Source organism: Peromyscus eremicus, chromosome 5 (assembly GCF_949786415.1).
Source record: "Peromyscus eremicus chromosome 5, PerEre_H2_v1, whole genome shotgun sequence".
Taxonomy (NCBI): domain Eukaryota; kingdom Metazoa; phylum Chordata; class Mammalia; order Rodentia; family Cricetidae; genus Peromyscus; species Peromyscus eremicus.
The window spans coordinates 44,354,445-44,375,135 of NC_081420.1; the positions used below are offsets into that span (position 1 = coordinate 44,354,445).

A 20,691-nucleotide genomic window follows, 5' to 3' on the forward strand; every position below is an offset into this window, starting at 1 on the left:
ATATGGTTGATTACATTTATTGACTTATGTATTTTGAACCATTCTAGCATCTCCAGGATATAGCTAATTTTACTATGGTGGGTGATCTTTTTGATATGTGCCTTCATTTGGCTTGCAAATATTTTACTGCCAATTTTAACATATATTCATTAGGGTTATTGACTTTTAGCTTTTTCTGTGTGTGTGCATGTGTTACTTTTTGGTATTAAAGTGATACTGGCTTTATAGAGGAGTATGGAAGTATTTTTGAAAAAGTAATTCAGGGAGTATTGGTTGTAGATCTGTGGAAGTCTGGTATAATTCTGTTGTGAATCCATCTGTGCCTGGGTTTCTTTCTGTCAGGATGATTTTTATTGCTGTTTCAATCTCCTTTGTTATGGATCTGTTTAGATTGTTTATCTCTTCTTGGTTTAACTTTAGTGGTTTCTTTTAGATTTCGTTTAGATTTTCCAACTTAATGGAGTACAGATTTTTAAGGTATTCCCTTATGATATCCTGAGTTTCTTTGGGATCTGTTGTAATCTTTTACTATTCATTTCTGATTCTGTTAATTTGAGTCCTCTCTTTATTTTGGTTAGTTGGGTCAAGAGTCTGTCAATCTTTTTTATCTTCTCAAAACAAAACAAAACAATCCCCCAAACTGCTCTTAGAATGCTTGATTCTTTCTAATGTATTGGTTTTTATTTGTTTGTTTTGATCTCATTTATTTCTTCTCCAAGTTTCATTATTTCTTGCCATCTCCTGGATTTGAGTTTGGTTTGTTCTTGTTTGTCCAAAGTCTTGAGTTGCATCATTAAGTTATTTACTTGTGCTCTTTCTGATTTTCTAAGTAGGCACTTAGAGCTAAAAATTTTCCTCTTGTGACTGATTTTAATGTGTCCCAGAGATTTTCTTGTGTTATGATTTTCATTTTCGTTTAGTTCAGGAATTTAAAAAAATTATTTTTTGACCCATTCATCATTAAACAATGAATTACTTAATGTCAATGTGTTTGTGTACTTACTAGAAGTTTGTTTGTTATACATTTTATATTTTAAAAATTATAGTTAGATTGTATACAGAACTATTTCTACTTTTCTGATTTTGTTAAGTTCTGTTTTATGTCCCAGGGTATAGTCTGTTTTAGAGAAATTTTATTGGCCTGCTGATTAGAATGTATATTCATTGATGTATTAGTGGAATATCTTGTGGATATATGTTAAGTCTATTTGATATATAATATCATTTAATTCTAAGCTTTCTTTGTTTATTTTTTGTCCAGATAATCTTTCTGCTGGAGAAAGTGGGATAATGAAATTGTGTTGCATTATTGGGTTGGTATTAATATTTGTCTTTAATTCCAGTAATATGCTTTTAATGAAATTTGGCTCACCTGAGTTTGGTTTTTATATACTTGGGATTATAATGTCTTCTTGGTTAATTGTTCCCTGGATCAGAATGAAGTTCCCTCTTTATTGCTTCTGATTAGTTTTAGTTTGAAGTCTATTTCATTGGATCCCATTTTCTTGGATGCCTTTTTCCATTCTATCTTTTTTAGGTAATCTCTTATTTAAAGCTTAATTTCTTATAGACAACAGAAATATGGATTTTGTTTCTTTAATCTGCTCTAGTATGTTTCTTTAGATTTGAAAATCATGGTAAGTAATATATAAAGTTATTAGTGAAAGTGTGTATTGATTGGAATAATTTTGTTGCCTTTTTGCTGTTAGTGTTTCTCATCATATTTGTGTTTCAATAGCTATGGGATCATTTGTTTTCTTTTTAAGTATCTTGCCTGTAATTGTTCCTCTCTTCATTCTGGAATATTGCTTTCAGTATTCTCCATAGGGCTGCTTTGGTGGATATGAATTCCATTATCCTACTTGTATCATGGATTTATTTTTCTTTCAACTATGGATGATAGTTTTTCTGGGTAAAGTAGTCTATGTTGGCACCCATGGTATTTGTGAACTTGGAGTACATGTCTCCAGGCACTCTTGGCTTTCAAAGATTTTTTTTTGGCAGGGAACACAGCTGTTATTGTGGTGGATTTTCCTTTATATGTGGCTTATATTTTTTCTTTTGCAGATTTCACTATTTTCCTTGTTCTGTATATTTAAAGTTTTATGTATTAGTTTTGTAGGCAGTTTCTTTTCTAGTCTTTTTATTTGGTGTTCTGTGTGCTCATTGAATCTGTATAAGCATGTCTTTCTTAGTTTGGGGAAGCTTTCTTCTATGATCTTGTTGATGATCTTGTCTATGCCATTGACCTTGGTTCTTCTCCCTCTCTATGCCTATAATTTAAAGCTTTGTGCATTTCATGGTTTCCCAATGTTCTTGTGTATTCCTTTACTATGTTTTAAATTTTTATTTTCATATTCTTTTTTTGTATGGTCTAATTACTTTTTCTTCAAGACTAAATGTTCTATCTTCTACTTGATCCATTCTATGTATGAGGCATTTCCCCTGAGTTTTATAATTGGGTTATTGATTTCTTCAGTTCAATTTTCATTTCAGCTTAAGGTTTTTCCTCGGTGTTTCTATCTCTTTATTTAACTTGGTTTTCAAATACCGGATTGCCTTACCCATTTCATTTATCCTTGTATTTATGTTTTCTTAGGCATCACTCACACATTTATTCTCTTTAAGCAACACTAATTATACTCAGTAGGTTGTATTTAGATATTTATGCATATATATGTATAAGAATGATAATAAAAAAAGAGGCAATTAATTTGAGAGAGAGTGAGGGAAAGGACACACCAAGAGTTGAAGGGAAGAAAAGGAAGGGAGAAATGATGTAATTATATTTTAAATAAAAAAAGAGGCATAGCTCTAAGTGGGAGAAAGATAGATGACATAGACAGAATGTTAGGAGCATTCCAAAGGAGAACCTTCAGAGAAATCTTCTGAACAAAGGAAAATAGCTGACTTTTATATCTTTAGGGTGTGAAGGAAAATTCCACACTTCATGACTTAATTTGGGGTGCTCTAAGTGACAAGGAGCATAGAGGGAACTGGGTAATGGGCTGGTCCATAAATTCAGAGTCTAGGATAGCCTTTTAAGTCTACTAGACAGAGATGGAACTACATCAGGGCATGGTCTTACTTCTTCAGGCTATAGGATATGGCAGCTTAGAGTAATCTTAAAGGGATAGGTCTTTGCTGTAACACAGTAAAGAATAAGTAAATCTTCCAAATTATTGAAAAAAGTACATATTACATGGAAATGTCAGAACAAAAAGTGGCCAGTAGTTGGTGTGACAGTATGTTTACCAGGAAAGTAAGTCTCTGTGGTGAAATCCTGGGAAGAAGATGTGCTAGTTTAACCACAGCCTGGTCAGAGCTTCAGTGACTATAGAGAGGTTGAAATGTTGCAGTTCCTGGGCCTAATTACAGAGTATTTTGTGTTGTCATGGCCCCTTATTAGATATTTATTACCAACTTGTGTGTGTTATTTAGCGCTTTTGTGACTACTAGGTAAATCCTTTGGCATGTACAAACCCTTAGCTTCTCCTAGCCAAAAGACTAAGAATGTTGTCAGATAGCATCTGAGGCCCATGATTGACTGAGCTTCCCCTGCTTTGCTATCAATCTTTTTTGCCCTAGAGCTTTATATGTCATGTTTATTGTTTTATATTCATCTCCTCTCTATCAAGTGCCTTAATACTTATTTTCTCATCTATTCATCAGGACAAAAGAGGCTAGATTATATAGCATCCATCTCTCTATCCATTTCTCTCTCTCTCTCTCTCTTCCTATCTCTATCTATCTATCTATCTATCTATCTATCTATCTATCTATCTATCTATCTGTCTATCTATCTATTTATCTATCATCTATCCCCACATTCAGCACAGTATCTTTCATAGAATGGACTCAAGCATTTATTTAATAAACAAACATTGATCACTGTAGCTAGAGTTCTCCTGCCTGGCCCACAGTCAGGATAAATCTTTCTCACCCACCAGTCCCACAGCCACTCAGACCCGACCAAGTAAACACAGAGACTTATATTGGTTACAAACTGTATGGCCGTGGCAGGCTTCTTGCTAACTGTTCTTATATCTTAAATTAATCCATTTCTATAAATCTATACCATGCCACATGGCTCGTGGCTTACCAGGATCCTCACATGCGGCTTGTCATGGTGGCGGCTGGCAGTGTCTCTCTGACTCAGCTTCCTGTTCTCTCAATTCTCCTGTTAGTCCCACCTATACTTCCTGCCTGGCCACTGGCCAATCAGTGATTTATTTATTGACCAATCAGCAACACATTTGACATACAGACCATCCCACAGCACTTCCCTTTTTTCCCACGTTGGGCACCAAATGTAGGTGTAACCAACCGTCTTATTAAATAAGAAACACAGAGCTGATTCAGAGAAGAAAGCCAAGAGGTCAGAACTAAGAGCCTCACCCTTCCTGCTTCAGCTATCCTGCTTCAGCCAAGAGAGCTCTCCGAAAAAGGGGCCTACTTCCTGTGTGTATGTCTTTTTATAGTCTAGCTGTTCTGCCTTCTCATTGGTTGTAAACCTAAACACGTGACTGCCTTGTCACTGCCTGTATGTACTGCCCTCCAGGTCCTTAAAGGCATGCGCCACCACCGCCACGCACTTGCTATGGCTCTAAAACTCTGACCCCCAGGCAACTTTATTTATTAACATACAATTAAAATCACATTTCAGTACAAGTAAAATACCACCACAGATCACTATTTAAATTATTAAAAATTTCAGTGTTGAGGTTCTGTGTTATGTGCATGAGAGCATAAAAGGGTTTAGACTACACAATATTTACCCTAAACTTGTCCCTAATTTAAAAAGAGGAACAAGAGGAGACACAGATGTTGTTACAACATGGGGAAAACAATGGAGTTGGAGTGATTAACTAGCTCTGTGACATCAGACAAGTTATTTCTCTTCCCTATTCTTTTATTTACCAATGTGCGATGTTTAACTGTTTCTTAAGAGTTTCGGTTTTCCAAAATGTGGTACATATACACAATGGAATACTACTCAGCAGAGAAAAACAATGACATCATGAGGTTTGCAGACAAATGGATGGATCTAGAAAAAATCATCCTGAGTGAGGTATCCCAGACTCAGAAAGACAAACATGGTATGTACTCACTCATAGCAGGATACTAGATGTGGAACAAGGATGACTGGACTGCTACTCACATCACCAGGGAGGCTACCTGGAAAACAGGACCCCAAGAAAAACACAGGGATCGCCCAATGACAGAGAAATGGAATGAGATCTACATGAACAGCCTGGACATGAGTGGGGGTAGTAAAGGGCGAGGGTCGAGGGAAAGAGAGCTTGGGTGAGTGGGAGATCCCAGCTGGATCAACAACAGAGAGGGAGAACAAGGAATAGGAGACCATGGTAAATGAAGACCACATGAGAATAGGAAGAAACAAAGTGCTAGAGAGGCCCACAGAAATCCACAAAGATACCCCCACAACAGACTGCTGGCAATGGTCGAGAGACAGTCTGAACTGACCTACTCTGGTGATGGGATGGCCAAACACCCTAATTGTCGTGCTAGAAACCTCATCCAACTACTGAGGGATCTGGATGCAGAGATCCATGACTAGGCCCCAGGTGGATCTCTGGGAGTCCAATTAGCGAGAATGAGGAGGGTTTATATGAGCGAGAATTGTTGAGACCAAGGTCGGATAAAGCACAGAGACAAATAACCAAACAAATGGAAACACATGAAATATGAACCAATGGCTGAGGGGTCACCAACTGGATCAGGCCCTCTGAGTGGGTGAGACAGTTGATTGGCCTGATCTGTTTGGGAGGCATCCAGGCAGTGGCACCGGGTCCGGTGCTCATTGCATGAGTCGGCTGTTTGAAACCTGGGGCCTATGCAGGATCGCTTGGCTCGGCCTGGGAGGAGGGGACTGGACCTACCTGGACTGAGTCCACCAGGTTGATCTCAGTCTGTGGGGAAGGCTTTGCCCTGGAGGAGATTGGAATGGGGGGCGGGCTGGGGGGAAGGTGAGGGGGGCGGGAGGGGGGAGAACAAGGGAATCTGTGGCTGATATGTAGAACTGAATTGTATTGCAAAATAAAAATTAAAAAAAAAAAAGAGTTTCGGTTTTCAAATCCAATGTGCAACTAAAAGTACATTAGCTAAATGATTTTTTTCCCTCATGTTCTATCCCTACGGAATTTGATTCAGAAGCTTAGGGGTAGGTTACAAAAATTCCTTTGGCCCTTTACAATGCAACAGTGATACATGCATAGCTATGTTTGGGGAAGACCTAATCTAGTGCCTTTTAGTTTCGACATCTTATTACCTTGTAATTGTAGAACAAGCGCACCTTAGAAAACATAGCAGAAAGTAGTGGTATTCAGGTACTCTGTTCATTTAAAGTTACAAAATATTTTATTACTTAGGTAAAGAACATGGGGCCTGATGGAAAAGATGATGTTAAAATTGATGATTAAGATTGGATAGAGAGATGGGTAAGTGAATGTTTGCTTGGTATTTAATGTAACATAGTTATTGGCCAGAATATACAGGGCTGCAGGAGGAAAATGACCTGTTTTGATGCAATGGACCATAGTTCTAATTTTCTTTTTGCTCTCAAAGTTGTTTTTCTTTTGTAGGTGAAATATTTTATTGCTTCAGTTTGCTTGCTGGAAATGTAGCTTATGGTCAGGTGGTGAGAGGCATCATGAGGCTGTTTTTGTGAAATAAAAGAGCACAACCTTCCTCAAGTCTCTAGGGGATGTGCCCTTTGTGATCCACTTAGGTTAGTCCCCATTGGACTTCTGGTTAGATACAAGGACTATCATGACCACTATGTTATTTAAAATAATAGATTTACTGCAGAATTATTATTATTAAACCAAAGTTGGCTTTTTTGTTTAGATGAAGCCATATAAAAGCAACATTCTGAGTAAATTATATAGCGTCCACTTGATGAAATAATGAGCCTAAGTTTAGGGGATGAAAGTAATGATCTAATGCAATATTTAGAATGAGTGTTTAGTATGTAGTTATTAACCTAAAAGTCACATCCTGCATTCTTTTAATTTGTGAAAAATTTGTCACTAATTGCCCAAGAAACCTCTGATTTTTCATACAAAATCACCTCATAGCTGTTGACTTTCTCTCCCTTCCCCTGCCTTAAAATACAGCCCTATAAACAGCAGATTACTCTCAGATCTGTATGCCCTCTTTAAATATTGAACTGCTAAGTTTAGCCCCATTGCTCTCTTTTCAAAAATAGAATTCTTCCCCCATCCAACTTTGTCTTTGAGAAGCTACCAACAAATCATGGTTTTATTTTAATGACAACTGGTATAAAATCTTATTTAACCTTTCTGTCCATTGAGAATCTGCTAATTCTGAAACACATTGGGGATTAATTACTGATATATAAAGAAAATGGATAGTATCTTCCATTTAGAAGCAATTTGAGAGGTAAGTTCTGGTATTTAATTCAAATTCACTCTAATTAAGGCAGAGTCAGGCAAACAGAAGTAAAAAATTGAAAGGACTAGGCAGGTCAATCTCTGTGAGTTCCAGGCTAGCCTGGTCTTCATACTGAATTTCAACACATCAAGGGCTATGTAGAGAGACCCTAACACACAACACACACACAAAAAAAATTGAAAGAGAAAAATAAGGTAGATAAGAAATAAGGTAGCCAGGTTGATATTCAGCCTTGAGTCTAGCTCGCCCTTATCTCATTTCAGGGTTTGCAGTTTTGCTTGTGATCATCTCCCAATCTACTGCTTCATGCATCTTTGCTGACTTTAAAGAATAGATGTAATACAACTATAGTGATTAATTTCTTGCAGTATTTATCTTTATGAATTTGAATTCTTGTCTTGTAGTATCATCAGTGTCTTAGAAAGTGACTTTGACTGGAATTTCTTTGAAAGAAAAAATACATAGGACCACAAAAGATATATGTGAAAGAAGTATCTGTCTTACAGAATTCAGACTTCAGAAAATGTCTCCAAAATTCAGCAAGAGACATCACGAGAAAATAGCTATAATTGCATCCCTTTTGTCTTATTATTTGACAGCTTAAAGGAATAGTAGGGTTAGAAGTACAGATGTTAATTGAAAACTTTGAGATCATTTACTCTTTTGTAAATTGTGTTCATACTCTCTGTGGTTAGTTACACAATATGCTTCATTTCAAGCACTTGGGATATTATCTGCCTATATATTAGGATTTCAAATATTTTATTTGATTTTGAAGTACTTTAAAACCCGAAAGTTTGGCTAAAATGAGCATAACTTTATAGAGAAAGTGTTTGGGGGTCAAAGAGGTTAAATTAGATGCCAACAGTCATGTACCTACTTGGAAGTTGGCAAAACTTAGAAACCATGAATCTGGAATTCCCTTCCAGGGCATTTTCACTACAAAATGTTCTTTTGATTTTGCATTTTGAAAGACACAGAAGTGGTCTGTGAAATGATCATTAGCACTAGGCAGCCCAAGGAGCCCTGGAGTGTTTCATGGTTCAAATGCCCAAGACCAGATGGAAGTCCAGAAGTGGATGACTCAGAATTTATTAGTTTTGCCACCTGGGTAGTACAGCCAAACCAGCTGCCACAAGGCAGTTCCAATTTCAGCAGAGCAGTAAATGAACAAAAAAAAATGAGAGTCAGTCTCCATAATAAAGGAAAATGGCTGATACAGCAGCAAGATTCACTCAGCATGATTCCTATTGACATCTCTTGTAGGAAGTACAGTTCTCATTCCAGGCACAGGGCAAGAAATGGTTAAGGCACCTTGCCATGAAAAATCAATACCTGAGTTGTTCCAGAAGCTACTGTCAGTTTGGGGTGTGTTTGAATTACAGGCTTGGTAGGTTCCCAGTTACAACTGATGATCTGGAAAAGGAAAATTAAGCCAGTGCTATAGCAAAGCTGTGTCATGAAGCCAGATGGTTTTTTTCCCCTGTAATTATAAAATATCATTTATCACCCTTTCATAGTCCTGATCTTTGGAGGCCTGCATATTCAGGGATCCTAAGATCCCTGTGGATGGTCACAGAAATCCTTCCATTATCCTCATGATTTCCTTGTGTGGACCTGAAAGTTTCCAGGTGTGCCTATGATCCCAGTACACAGCAGGATGAGGAAGGAGAATTGCTGCAAGTTTGAAGCTAGCCTGGCCTATAAAGTTTGTTCCTGGGTAGCCTGATTATAGACTGAGGCTCTGCCTCAACTCTCAAACCACCAACAAGCCTACTGAAACCAAAATATGAGGTTTTTCAGGATCTGTTCACAGAACACTAAGATTCGGAGAATGAAGTTGAGGTTTCAGATGACTCCTAAATAGATCTATGGTGCTCAAAAACAAAATGAGCCTAATAATGAAAGCATGGGGAATCAGACCAAATTGAGAGAGGTATTTTTGCTTAAATTACTTGTTTTTATTTTATTTTTAGCTTTCTTTTTATTTATTCTTTGTGTCTTTCACATCATGCATTTCAATCTCATTCATTTCCTGTCCCTGCATATCTGCCCTCTGTCCTTGCAGCCCCCTCTCCCAGATAAAATTTAAGAGAAAAAAGAAAAAAGGAAAAGAAAAAAAAAGGCGGGGTGGGATGTCATCATGGAAGTTGTAGTGTGACATAATGGGTCACTCAGTAAACCCTTTTGTCCACATATCTTTATTTGTAAGTGTTCATTGCAAAGAGTCATTGGTCTGGTTTGAGGCCTCTGGTTTCTGTTATACTATTGATGCTGGGTCCTCACTGGGACTCCTCTTGCTTATCCTGCTGTTGCCCTATGTTGTAGAAATCCTGCAGCTTTGGGTCTTCAGGACCCAGTCCCTTCAGGTGCTCAAACAGATCACAGATAGTGTGGATATTGGTATGGGACAACTCATAACTCTGGTTCTGGGCCTGGGTAGTTGCAGGATTGGTCAGCCTGCCAGCTTGTCCTCACCATCAGAGTAAGCTCTCCTGCATTGTCTTGGTGAGTTCACCCTTTGCAGCAGTGAGCAAAGAGTGGGGCCAATTCTCCCGTTTCATGTCCTCAGAATCAGATCTCCCACATCTACACCTTCAGGGCCAGCTATACTGTGTTGCCCAGGCATGGTGTAGGGCCACTCTCCCAGATGCTGCAGCAGATGAGGGGCAGGGCTAGCTTCCCTTCCTCCTTGACCTCAGGGCCAGCTTTCCCACCTGCCTCAGGCATTGATGGGCAGGGGTGGGGTGAAGTGGGGGGCATCTCTCTCCTGCCCTTGTTGCCTCATGACAGATGAATAATAGGGACAGCTCTTCCATGCTCACAATATTGGGGCTGGCTTGCCCACACCTCTGCCAATGGAGTTGGATCTATTGTGCTGCCCTTGCAAGGTACAGGGCCTGCTCTTCCAAGTATTGCTGATAGTGGTGGGCAGGGTCAGCTCTCCTGCCCTTCTGACTTCAGGGCCAGCTCTCCCACCTGTCTCAGGCATTGATGGATGCGAAGGGGTGGGAAGAAAGGTTTATTAATGAATTAAAAACAACCTCATTTTCCTATGTCAAAAATGCTTGGGCATTTTTTTCCCAAAATGCAACTAAACTGGCTAAATAGAAGCTTGGCATTATTTCTCTTTATATGTTGAAAAGCTCAGAAGACTGTAGCTCCTTGCTTTGGTCACCTGGCCTTAGTGATGATGCAGGCTTTTTGGTGTTATGACAAAAAGAACAAGGGCATAGCCAGAGAAGGGAGGTTCATATGCTAGTTGCTGACATATCTTCTTGTGGCTTTTTTGTTTGTTTGTTTTTTTGCCCATGGCTAGATCAAGGTGCTGTTGGCTTGGCTGACATCTGCCTACAGATGGCCTTTTCAGGAGATGAAATTTTCTGTGTTTATATTTCTAAACTGATCATTATTTAGTCATGTAATAATGTTCTCTGTTTGTATGAAGAGAATACAGACATGTATATTTTCTCACTGAATTTGTGTCTTTTCCCCTCTATGATGACAAGAAGTGAAATGGTTTTATACTATAACATTTTGTTAATGATTACAGGTAAATTAACTTTTCCTTTCTGTTTTTATTCTGGCAGGTGGCATGTTTGACCCAAGTAGCTGCTAATTATCTTATTGGTCAAAAGGAAGCAAAACGCTGGGGCACAGCTCATGGCAGCATTGTTCCTTATCAGGTACAATTTAACCTTCATTACTATAATCTGCAGATCTGTACAACAAGACTCTGGGAATTAATTTTTTTTTACAAACCCTCCAGCATTGTTCTATAATGTGTCTATGACTTATAGCAAGGTTCAGTTGTTCTCCTTAATTTTTTTCATATTTCTTCACAAGAAGATTTGTAACAGAACACTTAAGTGGATCAAAGGAACTTATAGAAAAGGAATTACTTTGGAGCTCATAATATGATGGTTTCTTCATTTTTTTCTTTTTCTTTTTCTTTCACCCAAAAGCTTCTGTTATGCCATTGACTGTAGCTACTTTATAAAGCATTGTGAATTATCATGCTAGCTATAAAACAAATGTTACCTTCCTTCTCCATCTGACAATAATATTCTCACAGGGTTAGGGTGAAGTGAAAATTTGCGTGTGATGGATCTCCATCCTTGGAGAAAAACAGATGGTTTGAGCTGCTGTTCTTTATTAAGTGTCTAAACCTCAGAAATTCTGGACTTTGGCTAGTGCAAATGAATATGTGAAGAAACTGTGATTCTTTAGAAATAAAAGCTCTACTGTGTCTTCCAAGCCACTAGCCTTAGCCTAGCCTAGTTGCATATTTCTTTGCATTTCCTTTCATTTGTCAAACTTTCCGTAATACATCATGAATTTAAGAGGAATGGGGTCTTTCTCATCATTTCTCTCATATTCAATAGAAATGTAGGCAGTGTACCCTGGAAGTATCTGCTTAATAAAGGAATGGATTTAGCTTTAGCTATTTCAACATATGTATTCTTGACAAGAAACAAAAAACTTAGAATTTTTTTGTTTGCTAGGAAATCCATCAGTACTTCCAGTCATCCTTTCAATGTTAAGAGATTACTTCCTTGGGCAGGTTTAGTTTCATTTCCATTACTTTTAAACCCATATTTGAGGAAAGTATAATCCACTGTGAGCCCAGCATGCTTCCCTCTCTTGTTCTGTTTATGACCATTTTATACCTGAGACTTTGCTATGATTTCTTGGTATAGCTGCTTTTCTCAAGTTGAGTTACCTTCTGGGATAATTATAAGTTTGGAGGATTTCTTCAGTGCCTCCTTTTTTGTCCCCACTAATGATTCTTGACCACCTTAGGGACATTTGCTTCCCCAACTAAGATTTTCTTGTGGCTGGCTCTAAACATCTAACTAGACCTTCCTACCTTGATTCATAAAAGTCATTGTATTTTTGAGCTGGGTAGAAATACTTAGATTCAGCCTTCTTATTTTCCAGATTAAAAAAAAAATCTCACACCTAGTTTGAATAGAGAGTTTCCAACAGTGGCCTCTTGGTTCTGTGTTTAGACATTTTCAGTTATTCTACCAATGATAGGAGTGTGCTGTGGTTTCAGGTCCCTTCAACTCTTTTCACTATTTCTTCTCATCCAGTTTGCTCCTACATCAGGTGTATGGTTAAGTGACTCATAAATATAATTGATGAGGAAAATTCTCAAGGGGTTTTTTAGCAAATTACAATGTTAGAATTTATGTGAATTCATCTCAAATAATGGAAATCCAGGCTTCATCCTTTGATGTATATGGAGAAAGCAGCATTTCTGAGTTGGAAAGCTTTGTAGTATAATTCTAAGTCACATTACAAACTATAAAAGTTTCTTTTTTTGATAAAACTAGAATATCCGTTTTAAAAGATTGCTATAGACCTTAGCTATCTCTCCTGGGCATCCATACCTACAATTCTGGCATCCCGAATAAGCTCTTAATTGTTTTACTGTGAGGGACAAAGGAATTCAGAATTTTTGGCCCTTGTTTTAGAAGGTTAAGTGTATAAAAGACTCTCTCTCTCTCTCTCTCTCTCTCTCTCTCTCTCTCTCTCTGTGTGTGTGTGTGTGTGTGTGTGTGTGTGTGTGTGTGTGTGTGTGTGTGTGATTTTCTTCAAGGATAGAGAAATACTTTGTGGTTCAGTCATCTTAGCCATATTAAATGGATAGAAGGCTTACTTGATCACAGTTGATTGTAAGAAATGAGATCGACTTTGGTCTTTCCTCAGGAGCATAGAATTAATCTGCTTCCTCTTTGTAGAGAACTGGTTCAGCACAGTGATTAAAGATTAAATGCAAATTGAATGAAACTAATGTAGCAAGATGGGTCCTATATTCTTCAAGATTCTTGTCTGTTCACAATTTTTGAATAGACCCAAAGAATATTTCATGAGTGAATTCGAAGGTAATTATAATTAACTTTCCTATGATAATTACAGTTTTGCTTTTAATTTGCTTCTTATTGTCTGAGTTTTTAGCCCAGTGTCTATAATAAAGATCCTGATAGTTTTGGGAGGTTGTTAAGGTTTACAGCTTGCTTTCATTCCATTGTTGAACTCCATTTAGATAATCATAGACCTTGAACACATAGAATATATATTTTTGAGAAACAGTGATCCCTCATTATATGTTGTTTTAGAAACACGTAGTTCTTAACTACTCATATCATTTATCCATTGATGTACTTTTCTTCTTAATTCTTTGACTGCTGACTTTTATTTTTTATGTGTTTTTGAGACATGGTCTTGCTATGTAGCCCAGTCAGGCCTTGAACTTTTGATCTTCTTATCTTAGCCTTCTGCATAATAGGATTCAGGTATGTGTCATTATATTCAGTTTGTTGGCAAATTTTTAAAACTCAACAAGTTAAATAAAAGTAGAAACTATAGACAGATTTTTTGCTGTTTCTGTTAAGAAATATGAAGTTATAAAATTTATAAGTAAATGGCTAGAATTAGAAAAAAACCATCCAGACTTATGTAACCTAGACTGAGAAAGACAAACACTCGATATGATTTTTTTCTCATATGTGGGTGTTAGCTTTTAAGTTTTGAGTATGTGTGTTTCATTTAGAATAAACATAGAGGTTAGGTCACTAGTAAGGACTAGTAAGGGACCATTGAGGAGGAAGGTATATTTCAAGGAAGGGAAAATAGAATATAAGGTTATAATGGAAAAGGCAGGGAGTAGAACAGGAAGGGTTAAATGGATTGTGGGATGAGAGGAAAGGGTAGAGGAAGGAATACTGGGAACAATACCTACCACTAAAGGCCTTTTGAAAAGCCATATGTAAACTAATACTGTAGAGTTTCCTAACACACATACATAGAGAGAGGGAGAGAGGGAGAGAGGGAGGGACAGAGGGACAGAGGGAGGGAGGGAGGGAGGGAGGAAGGGAGAGAGAGAGAGAGAGAGAGAGAGAGAGAGAGAGAGAGAGAGAGAGAGAGAGGAGAGAATATTCAGAGTTACCTCCTAAAGGAAGGCAATACCCCAAGTACACAATGTATGTTATGGGTTACTTCTTTTTGAGTTGTTGGTTTAGTCCTATAGATTCCCCCACAACATGACAGGGTATTGCCAATTCTGTTGTTTACCCACCACAACTTTAAAATCCTATAACAGAAGTCATTACATATTTGAGTCAAAGAACTATAGCTGGAGAAAAATCTAGCTGGTACTCAACTAGAAGCTTTAAACTTATTGGCTAGCATTCATACTGCAGGAAGGTGCTATGTACACTACCAAAAAAGAAAAGTAAACATTGGTTTCACCCAGCTCTGAATCCTGTGAGCTACAATAATAACATGGGTGACAAGATATACCAACCGGTGCAATAGCGGCACAAATGTTTGGGAGTAACCAAATAACATTTTCCATTAGATTTAAGTAGTGTTCCATGAGATGGAACCCATACCTGACATTGTTAATGAGGTCAAGAACCTGTAGCTAGATAAGTGATGGGCCCTAGGGGAAATTTTATTGCTATTTTCTGTATGGACTTGGCAATAAAACAATCCTGACATCTTATTGTTATGCCCATAAATTGGTGCATCACTCAACTCTCATCAGAAGAGCTTCTTTATGAAGTATGTGGTAATTAACACAGAGATCTGCAACTGGTCCGTGTGCAGAGAATAAGAGACACTGGAATATTTAGCCCTAAAAGAGACACCCATGCTTAGTCCTAAAAGGGTGAGAAGATTGTAAGAGCCAGAGATGGTAGATGACTTCCAGGAAACAAACAATGTTTTGTGGACATAATGAGGCAGATGCACATATGAACCCATGGTGATTATGACAGCATGCACAAGGCCTACAAGCTCAAACCAGACAAAGTCCAAGTACGGAGGTTATTTATTCCTCCTTCTTCACTCTCTTTATTGTTTTTCCTCTCCCTTCTCCATTTAAGTCTCTCCATTTTTTCTTCTAATCCCTTCATAACATTGCTATTTTCCTTTCCAGAACTCTTCTCACCTCCTGTGGTGGTCCCTTTCTACTTTTCTGGCTTCTATGGTTGTTCCAGGTCATATATTCAAACCTAAAGATTTGGATCTAGGACCCACAATAAGAGAGATCATGCAGTGTTCATTTACTCAGCACAATATTTTCCAGTTATGTTAATTTTCCTGCAAAATCCATGATTTCATTTTTTTTTTACAGCTGAATAGAATTGCATTTTGCATTTGTACCATATTTTCATCACCATCTCATTGCTAGATGGCCATCTAGGCTTCTTCTCATCCTTTTAATTTTAATATTGTAGCCTGAGTTTATTTAAAACTCCATTACATTTTTCAATTTCCTAAAAGTCTACCATTTGTATGTCCTATGCCTGTGATCCTGACATCCAATTCTTTCCACATCATCAAAGATCTACTCACAAGTACTTATAAGGATAGAAAATTATAGTGAGTATACCGAAGAAAAATATTTTTTACTGTTGAAGTTTAGCCAATCTTAGAACAGAAGTATGCACATTTCTAACTATGTCTTTTGTCTGGTAACAAGGAAGTTCATTAACATGAAGGAATTGGGGTCATACCATGGAACCCCAATCCCATGACCAATATAAATTTTCATAAGATCAGTCAGGAAAAAGAGATTGCATTAACAACCATCTCCTTCCATTGAAAGACTGAGAATTAATCCCATTATCTTTCTTTCCCTTCTTGCTCCTTTCCTTCCTCTTTTGCTTCCCATCCCTTTCCTTCTTTTTCTTATCTCCTTCCATTTCTCTCTCCCTTTTTATTTTCTGAAGTCTCAGTGTGGTACTCAGACTCTTCTCAAATTCCTGTTCTCATGTCTCCTCTTGCTTAACCTTTCAAATCTCTCTTACTACAGGCATACACTGTAATTCTTGGCTAATTTATAATTCTTTACACCTATTTGCATTAATCACCTCCAGGACTCTAACTCTTCCAGGCCATTTATGGTCACCCAGTAGGATATGTTCAGCTCTTTTCTTGATCCAGTTTTTGTGCCATCTTCTTGCTTGCTGTAAAGTCTACCATATAGAGAACTTACCAAAGACTTAGATATATTTTCTTTAGCATCCCCTCTCCTCTCTTTTTTTATTAAGAGATTTTCTATTCATTTTACATACCAATCACAGATTTCCCTCTCCTCCCTCTTCCTGCCCCCCAGTCTCCCTCCCCAAACCCACCCCCTGTTTCCACCTCCTCCAAGGCAAGGTCTCCCATAAGGAGTCAGCAGAACCTGATACATTCAGTTGATGCAGGTCCAAGCCCCTCCTCCCTGCACCAAGGCTGTGCAAAGTGTCTCACCATAGGTACTAGGCTCCAAAAAGCTGGCTCATGCATTAGGGACAGGTCTCAGTCCCACTGCCTGGGGGCCCCCTAAACAGTTCAAGCTAAACAACTGTCTTGCTTATCTGGAGAGTCTAGTCCAGTACCATGGGGGCTCCTTAGCTATTGGTCCACAGTTCATGTGTTTCCACTAGTTTGGCTAGTTGTCACTGTACTTTTTCCAATCATGGTCTGGACCTGGCTGTGGATTTCTGCATCTACTTCCTTCAGTCACTGGATGAGGGTTCTATGATGACAGAGTATTCAGCTGAATACCCCTCTCTCTTAATGATCATTTCTTCATAATACGTTGTTCTTACTCAGATGTTTCTTAAATGCCAGAGTGTATTTGGATCATCTAAATATCTTGTTAAGGTACAGATTCTGATATTAAGTGAGGCTGATGCTGTGCTGTGAGCATTAAGGTTCTACATTTAGATTTTAATAAGAGTGACACCATTGTTTTTGTACTTAACTGGAAAATGTTAGTACTGATTAAACCTACTATTCTATTCTATCCATTCCATGCCTGCATCGAAGCAGTGAACATGACCAGTAAAAACATGAGCACACTAAGTGTTTACCTCCCAGTTTGTGGCCATCTCTTGCATGTGTTTGCCAGCCTTACCTGAAGATTCTGTTATAGTCATATATGCTCTGTTTTGTCTCTCTGGGCTGACTACTTCATATATCTTTATAGATCATTTCCACTGTACTCATCTTTAGTTGACACTTTTCATTAAAACTTGATGTAGTCAGAAGAGAATAACTTTATTGTTTGTTGTACTCCATAAACTCCAACTATATACCCACATATTATTAACTCTATTTGTTCCTGTCAATATGGGGCAAAGCATTTATTACCCAATTTTGCTTACCTAAAACACCATTATTGTACTTTACCTTTTCTATAACTTGTATGCATAAACATGTGGACATAGTTTACATCCTCAAAACTCCATCATCTAGAAGGATATGGTACATATGTATAATTAAAGGCTGAGCAATGTAGGGAGGCTCTGTCTCAAAAATAAAAACAAAACAGGACTACACTTGCCTAGAATATGAAGAGCCCTGAGTTCAGTCCATACTTTTGCAATATATGAAACAAAATACCAATAAACTAACCAATTAAAACGAAAACAAAACAAACCAACCATACCAAAGCCCACCTATCTACTTGGGCTCCAGGGTACGGTTTTTTTCTGTTTACCATTCTACTTCTTGTGCTCTTGTGTTACAAAACCTTTCCAAAGAGTTTTGGGTAGTATTTTCTGGAAGGAAGTGGTATAACCACTGTGTCTTCTAGGATAGCTTTTATGCTTCGCAGACAAAAAGCTTGAATAGTACATAGACCTCGGGCAGCCGCAGGTGTTCGGGAGTGGAATAGCAAGGGCAATGAACTTTTATGCTTCATTCACACTCCTTGAGCCTTTCAAATAAAGAATCTTCAAAGAAATTTTTTTCTTTAAATGACCTGATCAATCACATCACGACTTTTTCTAGACTTTTCTTCTGAAGAAGCTTCTAACTCAAGAGATGGAAGAAAACAGTTACTTAGATGATTAAATGAAATTCTGTCCTCTTCACCTCAGTTTGGGTTTATTCAACCAAGGAGTACAGCAGGAAGCTGTGCTTTGTTATTTCTCGGAGGGTCATTATGCTGTGTATTTAATTTGGCCTGAGCGGAGACGCAGACAGGCAGTAAATTCCAAGTGTGAGGAGATGCAGCACTTTGTTATCATTCCTTAGAAAATGTCCAAGTGCTATTAAATCATGCAGATTAGGTAACATTGGGAATATTTTTATATTTTTTAGCTCACATTAAGAAATCCTTTTAAATGTCAAAATTTAAACAATACACATCTGTCTCTTTTTATGTGTGGTTTTGTTTTTAAATCATAGTCACACTAAGGCACTCAGGAAAGTGTGAAGATAGAGTTTGAGCAGGCGTGTGACCGCCCTGCATACTTAGCTTAGGTGATGAATGGTCGTAACTAGTAATGACCATCTAAATGCCACTGAACACAGCATCTAACTGGGGTACATATTGGTGAATGTCTGTATTACACATCAAACTTTATTTTCATTTTTTATTTATTAAAAGAAGACCTAGAGATGTTAAGTAAATTTCCTTTGTCCTAACCTAGATTAGAATCATGGCTTTAAAATTGCAAAATTAATTTATTTTCCCACTATATCCAAACTAGAAGTTCCGGCAGTACTAGGTGCAGCAGAAGATGGATATTTGTTTCTTTATTAGAGAACAGTTCCTTTTCATCCTGTGTTTGAAAGTTAATGTAGTTATTACGATTCTAGAAGACAGAAAACATAGTGTGTGTCCTTGCTATAGAAGTATATTTGAACTCTGAGGTGTGGAATGGTGTAAGTTTTCCTGTGTGATAGTTTCAACTCACTGCTTTTATATGACTTTTGACAAGTCAAGTAAATAACAGTTTCTTGAGCCCTCTGTGGAGGAGACACCATCTTAGTCTTGAAAGCCACAGGAACTCAGAGACAGTTTAGCAGGTACAATCCAGAGGGCTTGTGGTTTGGAGTTAGACCTGGAAGAATGAAATGAGACAGTGTGAGCTAGATTTCTTACCTGACTCAAATAAGGTCTCAGTAAAAGGTAACTCTTATTGCTATTGCTGCAGATGAGTTGACATTATAACTGTGAATAGTTTCTGTGAAATTCTAAAATAGTACCTAAGAAAATATCCATGGAAACTTAGGGGTAAAATAAATAAAGGTACATGGATGAAATTTTAACATTCATGGGATTTGTAGTTTAATTCACTTTAAATCATTTAAAGAAGGAGGGCAACATGATGTGGTATTTTTTTCTATTTAAAAATTTGTCCTGGAACTTTTACAGATACTAATACAATTCAATAAGAATTATATTATTGAGATATTGCCTAGCTGTAGTAATAGTACAAGAATTGTTTGAGATGAAGAGAATAATATACAGTGACTGAGTCATTGAAGGAAATGAGGATTTTAGTTCAATGAATTATTAATAAAGACACAGTACAAATTCACAGTCAACCAAATGAAAAACAGCAATATGATTTTCAGAAGTAATCTCTGAACCTATCTCTATAAATAAATAAATTTGTTCTTGAGAGCACTAAGATGGCAGTTCTCCCTCAGCTTAAAAAAAAATGAGAGAAAGGGCTGAAAAGATGGCTCAGTGATTAAAAGTGTTTACTGCTCTCCCAGGAGACTGGAGTTCAGTTCTCATCATCCATGCCAGGTGGCAGTAACTCCAGTTCTATGGGATCTGAGCCCTCTTCTGGCCTCCTCAGGCATCTATACACATTTGGCATACTTCATACAAACGCATACACACGTAAAAATCTTTTAAAAGATGAAAGAAATACTACATTAAATACATATTTATTTGTAATAATTATCATCAAAATTATGTTATTAAAAATAAAGGCAAAAAGAAACTGAGCATCAATAAACAATAAATTAAAAAAAACCTAATTGATGAAGGTAGTGACACTTGTATGTCAGTATTACTTCTGTTAACACTTGTATGTCAGTATTACTTCTGTTAAGATCATAGTAAAACCGGCAAAACTTCTATTCTGCTGTGGATAGTCGTTCAGCATCTGGAAGTTCTGAAAAACCTAATGGCTTATGCCACTAATAACCTTTAAATTTTCTGATGACCAGTAAGTCCACACTTCTGTTAATTTACTTCTTTGTTTTAATAATCTTTTTTGCAAATGTTTTCATGATGGTGTAAGTGAAAATTCATTTCACTTTTTTGCTTTGTATAAACTCCCACATCATTTCTAACATACAGCCTGTTGTAGTTTGAACGAGAAATGTCTCCCATAGGCTTATGTATTTGAATCCTTGGTCCTCTGTTGGCAGTACTGTTTGAGGAGACTAAGGAACCTTTAGAAAGTATATCCTTGCTGGAGGAAGTATGTCATTGGGAGTGGG

General features: G+C 37.5%; 1 protein-coding gene across 3 annotated transcripts in view; it reads left to right on the top strand.

Moving 5' to 3' along the window:
- The window catches only part of Sugct (succinyl-CoA:glutarate-CoA transferase), a 721,641-nt gene that overhangs the window by 148,783 nt on the left and 552,167 nt on the right, over positions 1-20,691 (top strand). For all 3 annotated transcript variants that reach the window (XM_059263379.1, XM_059263377.1, XM_059263378.1), the window contains one exon: positions 11,028-11,123. In XM_059263379.1, coding sequence (XP_059119362.1) covers positions 11,028-11,123 — 96 coding nt within the window. The remainder of the gene's footprint in view (positions 1-11,027; positions 11,124-20,691) is intronic.